The 12,684-nt window shown below is 36.4% G+C and overlaps 3 protein-coding genes across 3 annotated transcripts; 2 read left to right on the forward strand and 1 right to left on the reverse strand.

Moving 5' to 3' along the window:
• Positions 1-343: 343 nt before the first annotated feature.
• On the forward strand, positions 344-1,078 carry LOC106321231. The gene is made up of 2 exons (XM_013759543.1): positions 344-653; positions 740-1,078. The coding sequence occupies exons 1-2, from the start codon at positions 424-426 to the stop codon at positions 894-896; spliced, it is 387 nt and encodes a 128-aa protein (XP_013614997.1). The 5' UTR covers positions 344-423; the 3' UTR covers positions 897-1,078.
• Positions 1,079-5,496: 4,418 nt separating this feature from the next.
• On the forward strand, positions 5,497-7,205 carry LOC106321229 (uncharacterized serine-rich protein C215.13-like). The gene has a single exon (XM_013759541.1). The coding sequence runs from the start codon at positions 5,767-5,769 to the stop codon at positions 6,931-6,933; it is 1,167 nt and encodes a 388-aa protein (XP_013614995.1). The 5' UTR covers positions 5,497-5,766; the 3' UTR covers positions 6,934-7,205.
• Positions 7,206-9,081: 1,876 nt separating this feature from the next.
• Positions 9,082-11,519, reverse strand: LOC106321230 (chaperone protein dnaJ 49). The gene is made up of 3 exons (XM_013759542.1): positions 11,276-11,519; positions 10,052-11,154; positions 9,082-9,779 (listed from the first exon to the last, which is right to left on the reverse strand). Exons 2-3 carry the CDS (start codon positions 11,125-11,127, stop codon positions 9,764-9,766), a joined length of 1,092 nt encoding a protein of 363 aa, XP_013614996.1. The 5' UTR covers positions 11,128-11,154; positions 11,276-11,519; the 3' UTR covers positions 9,082-9,763.
• Between the last annotated feature and the right edge of the window lie 1,165 nt (positions 11,520-12,684).

A 12,684-nucleotide genomic window follows, 5' to 3' on the forward strand; every position in this document is an offset into this window, starting at 1 on the left:
GTCTCCTTATCTTCTAAAATCAACAGCAAAAGTGAAGCTCTTTTGAAACGTAACACGAATAAAAACTCTCGTAGTAGACTTATGAAATGAAACACACACAAAACGACAAAATCAAACTAGATAACTTTTGAGAAATTATCAAAAGCAAAAAACTTGGGGTAAAAAAAAAAGAAGAAGAAAAGTTACACAAGTCATGAAGAGGACTGGAGGAGGACAAACACGTGGCGAGTATCAAGCAAAAGAAATCAAATCAATCGTCCTCACGTAGTACACTTGTAGGTCCCACCTATCCTCTATACATCTTTATAACACATTTTATTAAAAACATTTTCACTACCAAAACTTCTTCTTCTTCCCCTGGCCATTAACACCTGAAAATCTCGAAACCATAAAGGAAGAAGAATAGATAATGAGATAAAAGAGATGAAAATGGTGGGACTAAGTATTGTTTTGGAGTTTTCTAACAACAACACTCTCAGCAACGGCTTTGTTAGTCCCAAACCGCATCAGGTTGTCAACAAATCCACCGTCATGGTCAGCGCCATCGCCTCTGATCTCCGCCGTGGTAGTTCTTATCCGGATTCTGGGTTTCTCAAACATTGTTTTCTCTGTAAAAGGAAACTTCTTCCAGCGAAAGATATCTACATGTACAAGTAAGTCATCGACGAACGTAAATAAATCATTTTTTTATTACACGGCTTGTGTTAATGTTTCTCGGATGTGTTTTGAATATGTCAAGAGGTGATAAAGGTTTCTGTAGCGTGGAGTGTAGATCGAAGCAGATGGTCATAGACGAAGATGAAAGCTTTAGAAGAGAGAACTGTTCGTTCATGGCTGTTAAAGCAACGAAGCCTGACTCACCGGCCCCGACGTCTTCAGGCGGTAGTCCGCCGTGATCCGAGAAACTGAGCCAGGCGGTTTTCGAGAAAGCATTGCAAACTGAAAAGTGTGATCTGACTTTTCCACCCTTTGGACTTATTTTTGTCGTTTTGTTTTATGAGATGTAAAACCAGAAGGGTGTTTTCGGTATTTCTTGTTTACATATCTATGGGAGCACCTAGTTTCTATTTATTTGGTTCTCAACTTCTTTCTCATGAAGCTTACCTTTTTTGCCTACATTATCAACGTATTGTCACCAACTCTGTAGTTAATGTTTGATGGAACTAAGTTAAAGTAGAAAGTTTATTTTTTATGTTTCCACCATGCAACTTTATTTTAAAATTTTAAGAGGTTAACATAGCTTTAAAGAAGATGACCTTCTCATGAATTTTAGGATAAAAGGGATTTGTAGTATAGTGGTGGTTAGTGATAGACTATGTTGATCTAATCCACAAAGCGACAACCAAAATAACACGTAGTAAAAATACTACTAGATATATGCTCTCTATATTAATACAAATAAAGATATTCTCTTTTTTCTTTGGTTTCATGCGAATTTGATTCAATGTGTGGGAGAATCTTAAGCTTTTGACCGACATATGTTTCTATATATTTGTGTATGTCGTCGCAGTTAAACGTATATTGGAATTTGTTTATATGATTTCAAAGAAACTATAGTGTAATATTCGGTATTTACATATAAAAACATTTATTAACTTCTTTGCTTTTCCATTGTGTTGATTGTGAATCAAACTATGCATCACACGAGAAGGAGAAATGGACTATTTGGACCTTTTTTATAACGTTACTTTGTTTTATTCATAAAGGAAAAGCATCATTATGTATAGTGTACAAATGAATACTACACAAGATTAGCATGTTATACTAACTACCTTTGGGTCAACCAAGTATTTTCCAAAATGATGATAATAGATTTCTGGTTCTCATGTCAGAACGTACGTTTTGTAAATTAGTATCATCGAAAGTTTATGTAGTTTTTCAAATTAGCAATAGCTGAGATAAAGAAAAATATGAGAAATACAACAAATCATATAAAATGTTAAGCAATTGATCAAATCCATTTACAAATGACATATTAGGATAAAAATGACATATACGAGTTTGACATTTTTTTCAAAACAGCGAACAATACGTACACAGAGTGCACAAACATGATAATGTGAGTTTCACTTGTTAAGAATATGAAAAAAATATCACCCACTAAGTAAAAGAGTATTATCACTTGGTCAAGTTTCATTAATTTTTTTTCTTACTTGTTTTTGGAATAATGTGGACCAAGTTAATTTTGACATTTTACTTTGTCTTCGTGTGAAAATTGTACCATGAAATGTATTGATTACTACTTCCATATTCATAGGATCCGACTGCAAAGAGCAGTGAGGTCCCTTATATGTCGTCTCACTCTCACTTTTCAAAGTGGGTTAAAAATGTATTGGTGGGGCTTAAATTAGTTTTGTGACCAGCCTTTAGTTTAATGCAATATGACAAGAGAGAGAATCTCCACGTCTTTTACTTGAACACCACCACCTTAATGCTCTTTGAAGTTTAAATTAATGCAATATGACTTCCCCATAACACCCGCCTCATTCATTAACAATAACTCTTATTGCATGACTTACATTTTCTTAATCACTAGAAATATTGAACTGAATTATACATCCTGTAAACTCATACTTATAGGCGTCAGGTATACAATCTTAAATGTCCATCTTAGGAAATTGTGAAATTCGATAACAATTCTCTTTATTAGAGCTTTAGTTATTATAATCCCAACTATGTTTAAACGGATAAGGCTGTGTTATTTTAGTGTAAGTGGATTTGATAATGAAAGGTCAGAAGGCCACATGTTCCTTTAAAGTTTAAACTATCAATCTTAAATTCTTAATGCAAAATCCACCATTTTCCAATTATAATACTCAAAAGGTTAGAGACTGTAGAATAGTATATTGTTATAATGGAAACACAAATCACTATTCAATAGTGTAAGTAAAACGCTTTTTGATTATATTACTCATAGAGTTTATTGACAATGTTGAACGTAGAATGTGTCCATAAGCATTACCCCTAATGCAACACTTTGTAGAGATGAGAGTGAGCTGACCTGTTCAAGGAAACATGTGAGCTATTAAGTACAACGTCTTATGTTCCTTATTGAGCTTGCTAATTTTATTTACAAACATGAACCTGAAATGTTTCGGAATCTTCTTCGGAATCTTCCACAGTCCAACTCTTCTTTGCTATTTTTTTAGGACGACTATAAAGCCACTTCTTTCTTCTGCTGCTATTTCTTTATCAGATTGTAAGTTTTAGTAACTTTGCTTAGCTGAATAAGGCATCATTCATAATCTTCTCAATATCAAATTCATAATCTTCATAATTGTTTGTAAAACCTAACTGCTAGTCTAAGAAACTGGGCTGCTTGCGAGTCTGCAGATCATGAAAGAATGTATAATAATAACAAGCTCACTTACAGTTAGTGAGAGAATAAGGCAGAGACTTTGAGAAGTAAGAACTCGGCTTTGAGGCTCATTAAAAAAAAAGGACGAGAGTATCCTGACTGGTTGACTCAGCCATTTCATTCAAATGTACTCTCATCATCATGGTTGGTTGGGAAGGATGTTCTTCCGAGAGACCACATGAAAATTATTTGCTTCTTTTGGGCCCCCAGTCCATGTAAGCTATTGCTGAAACAATTGATTGCAATATTCAAGAAGTTTTTTACTTGTTTAATTATGACCATGTAAGATTACTGAAAAATAATTTGGGCCTTAGTTTATCTGGGCTGAAGGCCTAAGGAATCCGGACATCGATCCTTAACACAGTAGACTATTCTGAAAATGCAAAGCACTAAATAAGATTCCTTACTAGTGGACTTCTTGGTCAATGTCATTACACGTTTAGATACTTGAGCATTAAATAAACAGATGAAATGGCGGTGACTGTACGCAGAGCGAGGGTGTCCATGCAAACTAGCCTTAAAAATGTAGGCAGCTATATATCAATCCATCTCGATCTCTCTATCAAGTAACACTATTACGTGAAGCTTCTCTTCTTTTTACTGTTATATGTAATCCACTCGTAATTTCCAACCTAGAAGATATATCATATAATGTGTATTATAATCAGTCAATGATCAATCAATTATAATTAGGAAAATAATAGTTCGTAGGTAGTGTGCTCCCAAGGTGGCGTGACATCTTTCCCATCTCTTACTCTATGTCTCTACGTATTTTTTTAGAATAAAGACAAAACAAAGATAAAAGGATGTGCATGCATGTGAGCCTCTTCTTATCAATCAGACGGCTCTAATTGTAAACTTAAGCGTAACATGCACCATTGGATTCTCCATTTCACCCATGATAATAAATGAAGATAGGGATACTCCAACTTCTATAAAGCATTCACATATTCATTCAAGTTGGATTCTTGTTCATTACGTCAAATATTTTAATTTTCGTGATGATTTTGTTTTAATGTTAAAGAAAAAAAGCTTAACATACAAATTACATGGGGGGACAAAAATAAAATAGAAGACGTGGTCTATGAGAGAGACGACACAATGGTCAATGGTGCAATAAGCTCAAAAAGACATGAAAATTCAATGTTGTTTTTTTGGACCACTCTTTCTTTCTTTCTTTCTTTCTTCGTCTCCATATCTCCTTACAAATTACAACCAAGATTTTATAAAAATCAGCGGCTAATCCATCGTCGTCTTCTGGTGTAGAATTGAAGATTATTTAAAATATTCATGATGTCTGTTTCAGTTCGTTATCTTTTCCGATTCGTTTTCGATTAACTATTCACACACGGTTTCCAAATACTATAATCATCATAAAAAGTTAAAAACGCAAAACAAAATTTAACAAATAGTAGAATCTAATATTTGTGGAAATTTAAAAAATCACAAATACTGATTTTAAAGATCCATAAACTCGGCTATCATAATACTACGTACTCTCGCCTAAATACACTATGAAACAAGAGGTTGCACATACTGGAACACCCCTCCCTCATCTTTATTCTTACTCCCAGATCAATTCACCTTGATCCTTTTCTTTAGAACTCGTCAAATGGGGAGTTAACATTTGTGTATGCATTTACCCTATTCGTACCTAAGCTCTCACATATATAAATAAAGCATATAAGCATCAGATTCCCCGCTATAAAGGTTATTTTCAAAGCCAGCTTCAGCAATCTCTAGTTAAAACATCATTTGGTATTGCTCAACGACAGTTTGAATATACTATAGCTTATAGGTGTAAGGAGTCACCACTACTAACCTATACTGCGTTATGAACATGTAATCAGTCACTAATATGGGTATTATCTCTATGGATTTTATGATTAATTTGTGGCTGCTTCATGGGTTCTATGGATTTTTTCTCTTATGAATGCAAAAGAAATCTAAAAGTATATATCATGTAGTAATGTAGCTAACTTTTAGCTAGAAGCTTTAGCTAGGGTGTTTAATAAGCAGGAGAGCAAAGGGGATTGGTTTAGTAATGGTTACAGAAATGGTAAAAAAGCCACGTGGATGTGGGTTGCGCATAATGGACCAGAAAGAAAGCCTTTTTAGTCCTAAACTAAAATGTGATTAAAGAGAGAGAGAGACCACAAAGAAAGAAGTCAGTCAGAAACCCACGTGCACCTGGGAACTCGACCCCTCTTCTCTGCACAAACCCACTCCTTCATTTCCTCCATTTTCATTCTCACTCAAGCAATCTCTCTCTCTTCTCTCTCTCTCTCTCAAAAGAAGCGAACAAATGAACCTGAAAGCTTGACTTCTCCTCCTTCTTCTTCGTTTAGATGCCTTGAACCTCTCTCTCTCACACACACACAGAAACAGAGAACTAAAAGAAGTCATCGATGGTGGAAGCAAAGGATCAACAAGACATGGGCGATGGGATGCAATGCGTAAACCATCCCTTCACGAAGAACCCAGGTGGGATCTGTGCTTTCTGTCTCCAAGAAAAGCTCGGAAAGCTCGTCACTTCCTCTTTCCCTCTCCCCAAACACCTCTCCTCCTCCTCCACCTCTTCCTCATCCCCTTCCTTCAGATCTGACTCTGTCGGCTCCACCACCACCGCCACCACCGTCTCCGCCTCTCTCTCCCTCTCCGCCTCCGGAGCCAGAATCGTCACAGCCAACAACAACAACTACAACAACAGCACCAAGCTTCCGTTTTTACTTGCCAAGAAGAAGTCCTCCTCGTCGACGGCCAATATCGTCTTCAAGAGAAGCCAGTCGACGACGACGGCCGCGTACAGAGTCTCCGACTCCACCCCGAGGAAGAAAAGTGGGTTCTGGTCTTTTCTACACCTCCACTCTTACAAACAACATAGCAGCAGCAAGAAAGTCGGAAACTTTCACGACTCCTCGAAGCCCACGACAACAAAACATACTGAAAACGCTTTGTCCAAAACAGAGGTGGTCGGATCTTCCTCTTCTTCGTCCTCTTCGATGTCAAAGAGAGTGAATGGAGGTGGGAGTGGTAACAGAAACGGCATTGATGTGATTGTTGAGGAAGATGGAAGCCCCAACGTTGCGGCAGCACCGCCGAGCGAGAGGAAAGTGTCGAGATCCAGATCTGTCGGGTGTGGAAGCAGAAGCTTCTCTGGAGACTTCTTCGAGAGGATCACTAACGGGTTTGGAGACTGTACTTTGAGGAGAGTTGAGTCACAGAGAGAAGGTGGTAGCAACAAGGGTAAAGTTAGTAGTAGTAGCAATGGTGGTGGTGTGAGGGAGATGGTTAGATGTGGTGGGATCTTTGGTGGGTTTATGATTATGACGTCATCCTCTTCTTCTTCCTCGTCTTCCTCATGGGTGTCATCGTCATCAGCTGAACAACAACATCATCAGAACAACATGGCTCATGGTGGAAGGAACAGAGGTTGGGGATGGGCGTTTGCTAGTCCAATGAGAGCTTTTGGTTCTTCTTCTGGGAAGAGAGGTCGTACGATTACAGATTCTACAAGCAAGAACTCTGCTCCGAACTTGGATGCTATTCCTTCATTGTTGGTAGTCAAAAGCTAAATTAAAGAACTTATAATCCCACGTTGCAATAAGTGAACTTAAAACAAGAAAGTTTCATGTTTTCATCATTTTAGATGTTTCCTTGAACATTGGGTTGATGATCTGATAGTATTGTAATGTTACACTACCTCTTCTATGTTAATTATCATCTTTTTTTAGTCAAATAAGGAGAGAAGGGAGCTTAGGATACTCTTTGGGGCTACTTTCTTCTGTTTTATTTGTCTTGTTCTCTTGATTATTTTTCTTATAATTTTTAATCCTTGTTTTGTCTCTCTAATCTCTACTTAGAAGAACCATCTGTCTTTTGCTTTGTGTTGTCATTATGGTGTGTTTCTTAGCATTGTTAATTAAATTATTAAGAGAAACCACACTGGAAAAGCCAGTCAAAGGTGAGGTTTTGAAGGGTTTGACTGACTTTTTAAGTGTGAGTTTTGTGTTAAATGAGTGAATCAAAAGGCACATGCCTTTGCACATGCATTATGATTCCATGGTCCCCAACTAAAAAAAAACTTCATTTTTTGTTTTGTTTCTTTTATATCTTGCGACCCAACAAAATTAAGGCATTAACAAACGGTTGTACTGCTACATTCACACATCACACTGATAGTGATTACCTAATCCTTTAAACAGTGCAAACTTGGTTTCACACTGATCTTGTTAAGTGGATCATGGACATTAAAAAACAGAAGATTTTGTTATTATATAACGTGTAGAAGAGGACGTAAGGGGTCCATGAGATGAAAACTACATATTGTGGATTCTGCAAAGCCGAAGAGACAGGGGAAAAAGGGCCCTCCTTCTCATTTACTCTTTAAACTTTCTTTTTGTATTTTTCCATGGATTTTTATGCATGTTCCAAAGACCAAAACTATCTATAATAGATTATTTAAACGCTGAGCATGTGTCATTAGAGCAGTTTAGTAGGATCGTTCAAGAGATCAAGATCTCAATCAAATTACTAAGCATGTTCTTAAATCACCAAACACTAGCATGCAAATTTCTAGTTCTACCTAGACTAGGATCATTATAACATGGTAACCAAAAAAAAAAAAAAACTGCGGTCTAGTTACACAAAACTAATAATAATTACTTGTAAGCAGTAATGGTTTTGTTTTGAAGACAAAAACAAAGTAGCCAAACAGTAGAAGTCGTAATCTGAACGAAACACACGGTCTACTGGTCGACGCTCTCTAGAATGATTAATACTACGAAGATGAGTGTAATCAACTCATAATAATAAAACTATCAAAGATATTTCAAGTCCATAGATTTGATCATTCCACCCTCTAGAATTTAATGGTTTTTGCCGACCCATCTGATTCAATCATGTTGTGTGACAAGAACATGTTGGGTCTATATAAATACTGTTCGTAATGGGGTCAAAGTCCCCCATCCATTTAATACCTCTCTACGACTTCATATGCTCATGTGTTGCGTTGTGAGTTTGGTCTTTCATTTTCGTAGTTATTGCCAAAGCTAACAGCAGAATCTTAAAGCGTCTGTAATCGCTGAAACCAACTTCTTGTCATTAATGAAGGCCAAGCGCCTGAAAAAACATGATGTTCGTACACTAAAACGGCATGCAGTTTGTATCCGTTTGCTGAAAACACATTGTCATTCTCATCAGTGTGTGTTTTGTTTGTTCTCATCGGTGTCTCAGATTTATCCACATAGTTTCACTGTTCTGAAACGTAATGATTTGGAAAAAGAACACAAAGTTACAAAAAAGCAGTAATAATGTAAGATAATTTCCTGATTTCTGACCCCTCGGCTTGTCAGATTTCAAATAATTTCTCCTCATGAAACTTTTTGCATTTTTTCTAAAGGACAGTAAGAAAATTACAGACCATTTGGCTCTATTCTCTATTCTCTATTCTCTATTCTCTATTATCTTTCCTATTGTTGGGTGTATATGGAACATGGCTGATTAAGCCTAAACACTTATCAGACAACCCTAGTTAGAACCTTACTAATCAGACAAGCTAGAAGACGTGCTGAGACTAATAATTGTTACGAAAGACGCAAAGAAGGCTGAAAAATAGCATTACCTAACTCAGTGAAACCCTCTGCAGAAGCTTTTTTTTCTTTCTTTTTTTTGCTAAATTCCTCTGCAGAAACTTCCACATGATAATTTCTGTCTTATATCTTAATGTGAACTACGACAGTGGGCGAATCAGTAATCCATGAATGAAAACTAAACTTAAGTGAATAAAGTGAAATGCCAAACCATACAAAAAGTTCCACCAAAGAAAGTTGTTCAATTCATTCTCAATGAAACCACTTTTCAAAGGTTTTGGAATGTTGTTTGGTCTCATTTTCACCCTTTCAGCCATTGAAATTTCTTATGTAACTCTTCACATGTCCCTAAGGTTTCATAATCTAGCAGTAGCAGCAACAATAGTATTTGAATCATTGGCACAATATATATAGATTCACAAACCAAAACATTTTACCGGTGAACTCATCAATAGAGCTTTGATCTGACTGAAACATATCAAAGCGCTGTTACCATATTAGAAATGAATAGAACTATTATTTGCTGCATCTTCTAGAGTGAACTATTGGAGTCTTCTTTTTTTTCTCCTTTTTTTTTCAAATCATATTATGAGTATAGCAAGTGGTACCTCTTTTGTAAGGACGTTCTTCCTTGTTGTTCTCAATATTCTCCTACGAATTATTATCCCCAAATCCATATGCAAGAAAAAAAAGAGATTATAGTTATCCTCCCTACACACATGGCACATTACAGTTTACACCTTCAGCACTAAGAACTTCTGGAACATCAAAATCTGGGAGTCTTCGTTATATCTTGGACAGTCCTGAGCTGATTTCATATCGGTATTTGCCTGTTTTGTGTCAAACAGAGAAAAGATTAAGCATCAATCTTTGTTGCGTGACCATAAAAAACCTAACACTAGCATTATCCAAAGCAAATGTTGCTTATGGCCTTCACTAGTCAAAAGAGATTCATTCATTGAAGATATTATAGATTGGACAATTCAGCTTCTAACTGTGGAAGAGCTTACTAAACATGATACAAGGAGATCACAATTCACAAGTAACCAGTACATAACATAATCCAAAAAAACGAAATGGAGGAGAAAATGAAAGCTGTTACCTATCAACAAACCCACGCTCGTGAAGTTCATTGCAGTGAGGAGTTGGCATCTTCTTGTTCCACCGCCTTCTCTGGATCTCAATGCGACACGACTGGAAAAGAAAGCTTCTATACTCTTTGATCACGCTGGCGTCAAGGTTAGCACGAGCAGAGCTACCAAGCGGATACTTCTCATCAAAGGCTGCTGACGACCGAACATAAAAGCTAATCTCCATATTCTCTGTCGTCTTCGGCACCTGATAAGTCTGGCTCTTGTGCAGAGAATAGTCCGGCTCAGAAAAGGGCAGATAAGCCAGCAACAAAAGCAGCAGGAACGGCAGTATCTGAACAATCGTCAAACAAGTCGGTCCAGCAAAATTAACCTCCTCCTCTCGTGGTGGGTTACGCGCTTGTCTAGTTCTATAAGTACGTGTAGCAGCACCGAACGCGTCTCGTTGCTGACCAAAAAACGCCCTAAATATCTCGTCAGGATCAAACTCATCCTCAAAGAAATCACTCCGCGTAGTGTTATACCTCCTTCTCCTCGGCCTACTACGGTTACTTTGCCTCTGGATGTGATCAAACTCATCAACAAACCCCACCTGATCATACTGGCTCCTCGAGTTGCCATCACTCAAACACGTAAACGCTTTAGAAACTTTCTTGAACGCTTCCTCTGAGCCTGGAGCCTTGTTCTTATCAGGGTGAACTTTCAAGGACAGCTTCCTGTAAGCTTTTCTGATTTCTTCAACGGAACAGCTCTTCTCTAAACCTAGAATCGTGTAGTAATCGTTGTTCCTCTTGATACTCCTAACCAGCTCAACGTTTTCCTCAGTGTATACCTTCTTCTTATTCTCGTGAGTCTTAGGCTCAAGCTTATCACCATCAACAGCTTTGTGGTTTTCATCACTAAGAGACGGATTCTCTGAAACTGAATCCAGATTCTCACAAGCAGTGGCGAGTTCATCGGTGGAGAGGCTTGGATTAAGCCGTTTCGCCATCTTGATGAATCTCAATGCTCGTTCCTTATCGCCAGAAGCGATGGCTTCTTCGGCGATCCTTACACACCTCGCCGCATCGTCTTTGTTACCATCCATAACTTTTTAAAATCCCTAATTCAAAACCTGCCGATACAAGGATCGAATCAAATTCAGAATATAGCTTCGATTTGGAATTTTCGTACATTTAGGTGAAGACGATCGAAACAAGGATCAAAGATCGTCGGCCTCAGAAATTAATAGTTACCTGATTCAGAGGATGAGAGTTGGCATGGAAGAGTGAAAGAGAAGCTGAGTAGAGAGAGGGTTGATGGTTTAATTCAGTGGTTGCTTGCCGTCGCGAAGAGAGGTAGTCAAGTCGGAGATGATGATGATGAAAGCTCACGGCATCAAAGATAGTTTTACATAAATGTTATAATGGGCCATTTATATAATGGACCTCGTGGATATGACTACGAACCCGTTGGAGTGGCCGACTTGCGACAGAGATCGAGATGTTCCAAAGACTACTTGAAGATTTCGAGGATGTGAGTCTATCTCATATTCCTCGGAGTAGGAATGATCGAGCGGACGCGGAAGAAGCAAGAAGTACAGGATATATCTTTTCCTATATAAATCAGATTCGGAGAAACGGAGATGCTTCTCGGAGAATCGGCTCGTCTGCCACCACTTGATTTAACTCACATGGATAGCCGCCAAAAAATATATATATATATATAATGAACCGGCGATTATTGGTTGGACTTTAACTTTGATTTATTTTTAAAGCATTAATCTTAACTAATCAGACTATAACTTTACTTTTAAAGTTAAAGATTGTTACAGCATCTGCAACTTTATTTTTATTGGGGATGATTAGTACTTTAGCTTTATATATTTTTAAATTACTGATTTTTATCTATCATGTTGTAGCTTTATTTAAAAAAGTTAAAGTGTATATCAAGTTTTTATTTTGTTTTTACCAATCATGCTTAAAGCTCGCTACAGATTCTACAACTTTATTTTTTTTATTAGAAGTGATTATTTGGAATTTATCTCCATACTTTAGTTTTATTTGTTTTTAAATCACTAAATTTTACTAATCATATTGTAACTTTATTTTTAAAAGTTAAAGCTTACATCAAATTTCTATTTATTTTTATCAATCATGCTTTAGCTTTATTTTTAAAGCTATAACAAGAAAAATAAAACAAAATTTTTTCTTATGTTATTTAGGTAAAATACCCTACATCTTTCATTTACACGCTGTAGAATCTGTAAAATGAAAAAAAATTATCTATAATATAAAATAAATTAGATAATTATAATAAAAAACATCTATAAATATTTTATTTTAATTTTGGGTGTTTATTAATTATTGGAATATTTTAAATAACGTAAATATTATTTACATATCACATTTTAAATAATAGTAAACTTTGATAATATATGAAAAGATATTAATATAAATTATTTTAATTGATAAAACATAAGTTTCTTATATATACATCACATATTTTATTTTAAAATATCTACAACATATGATTTACATCTACAACAAATTTAACTGCAATAAAAATCTCTGCAAAAAAAGTTTACAATAACAATTTTACAACTACAACCAACTTACCTAAGAGACCCTACTGGCCTAACCCTAGACACTCTAAGATCCTTTTT

The sequence above is a fragment of the Brassica oleracea genome, unplaced genomic scaffold, assembly GCF_000695525.1.
Source record: "Brassica oleracea var. oleracea cultivar TO1000 unplaced genomic scaffold, BOL UnpScaffold01327, whole genome shotgun sequence".
Classification (NCBI taxonomy): Eukaryota; Viridiplantae; Streptophyta; class Magnoliopsida; order Brassicales; family Brassicaceae; genus Brassica; species Brassica oleracea.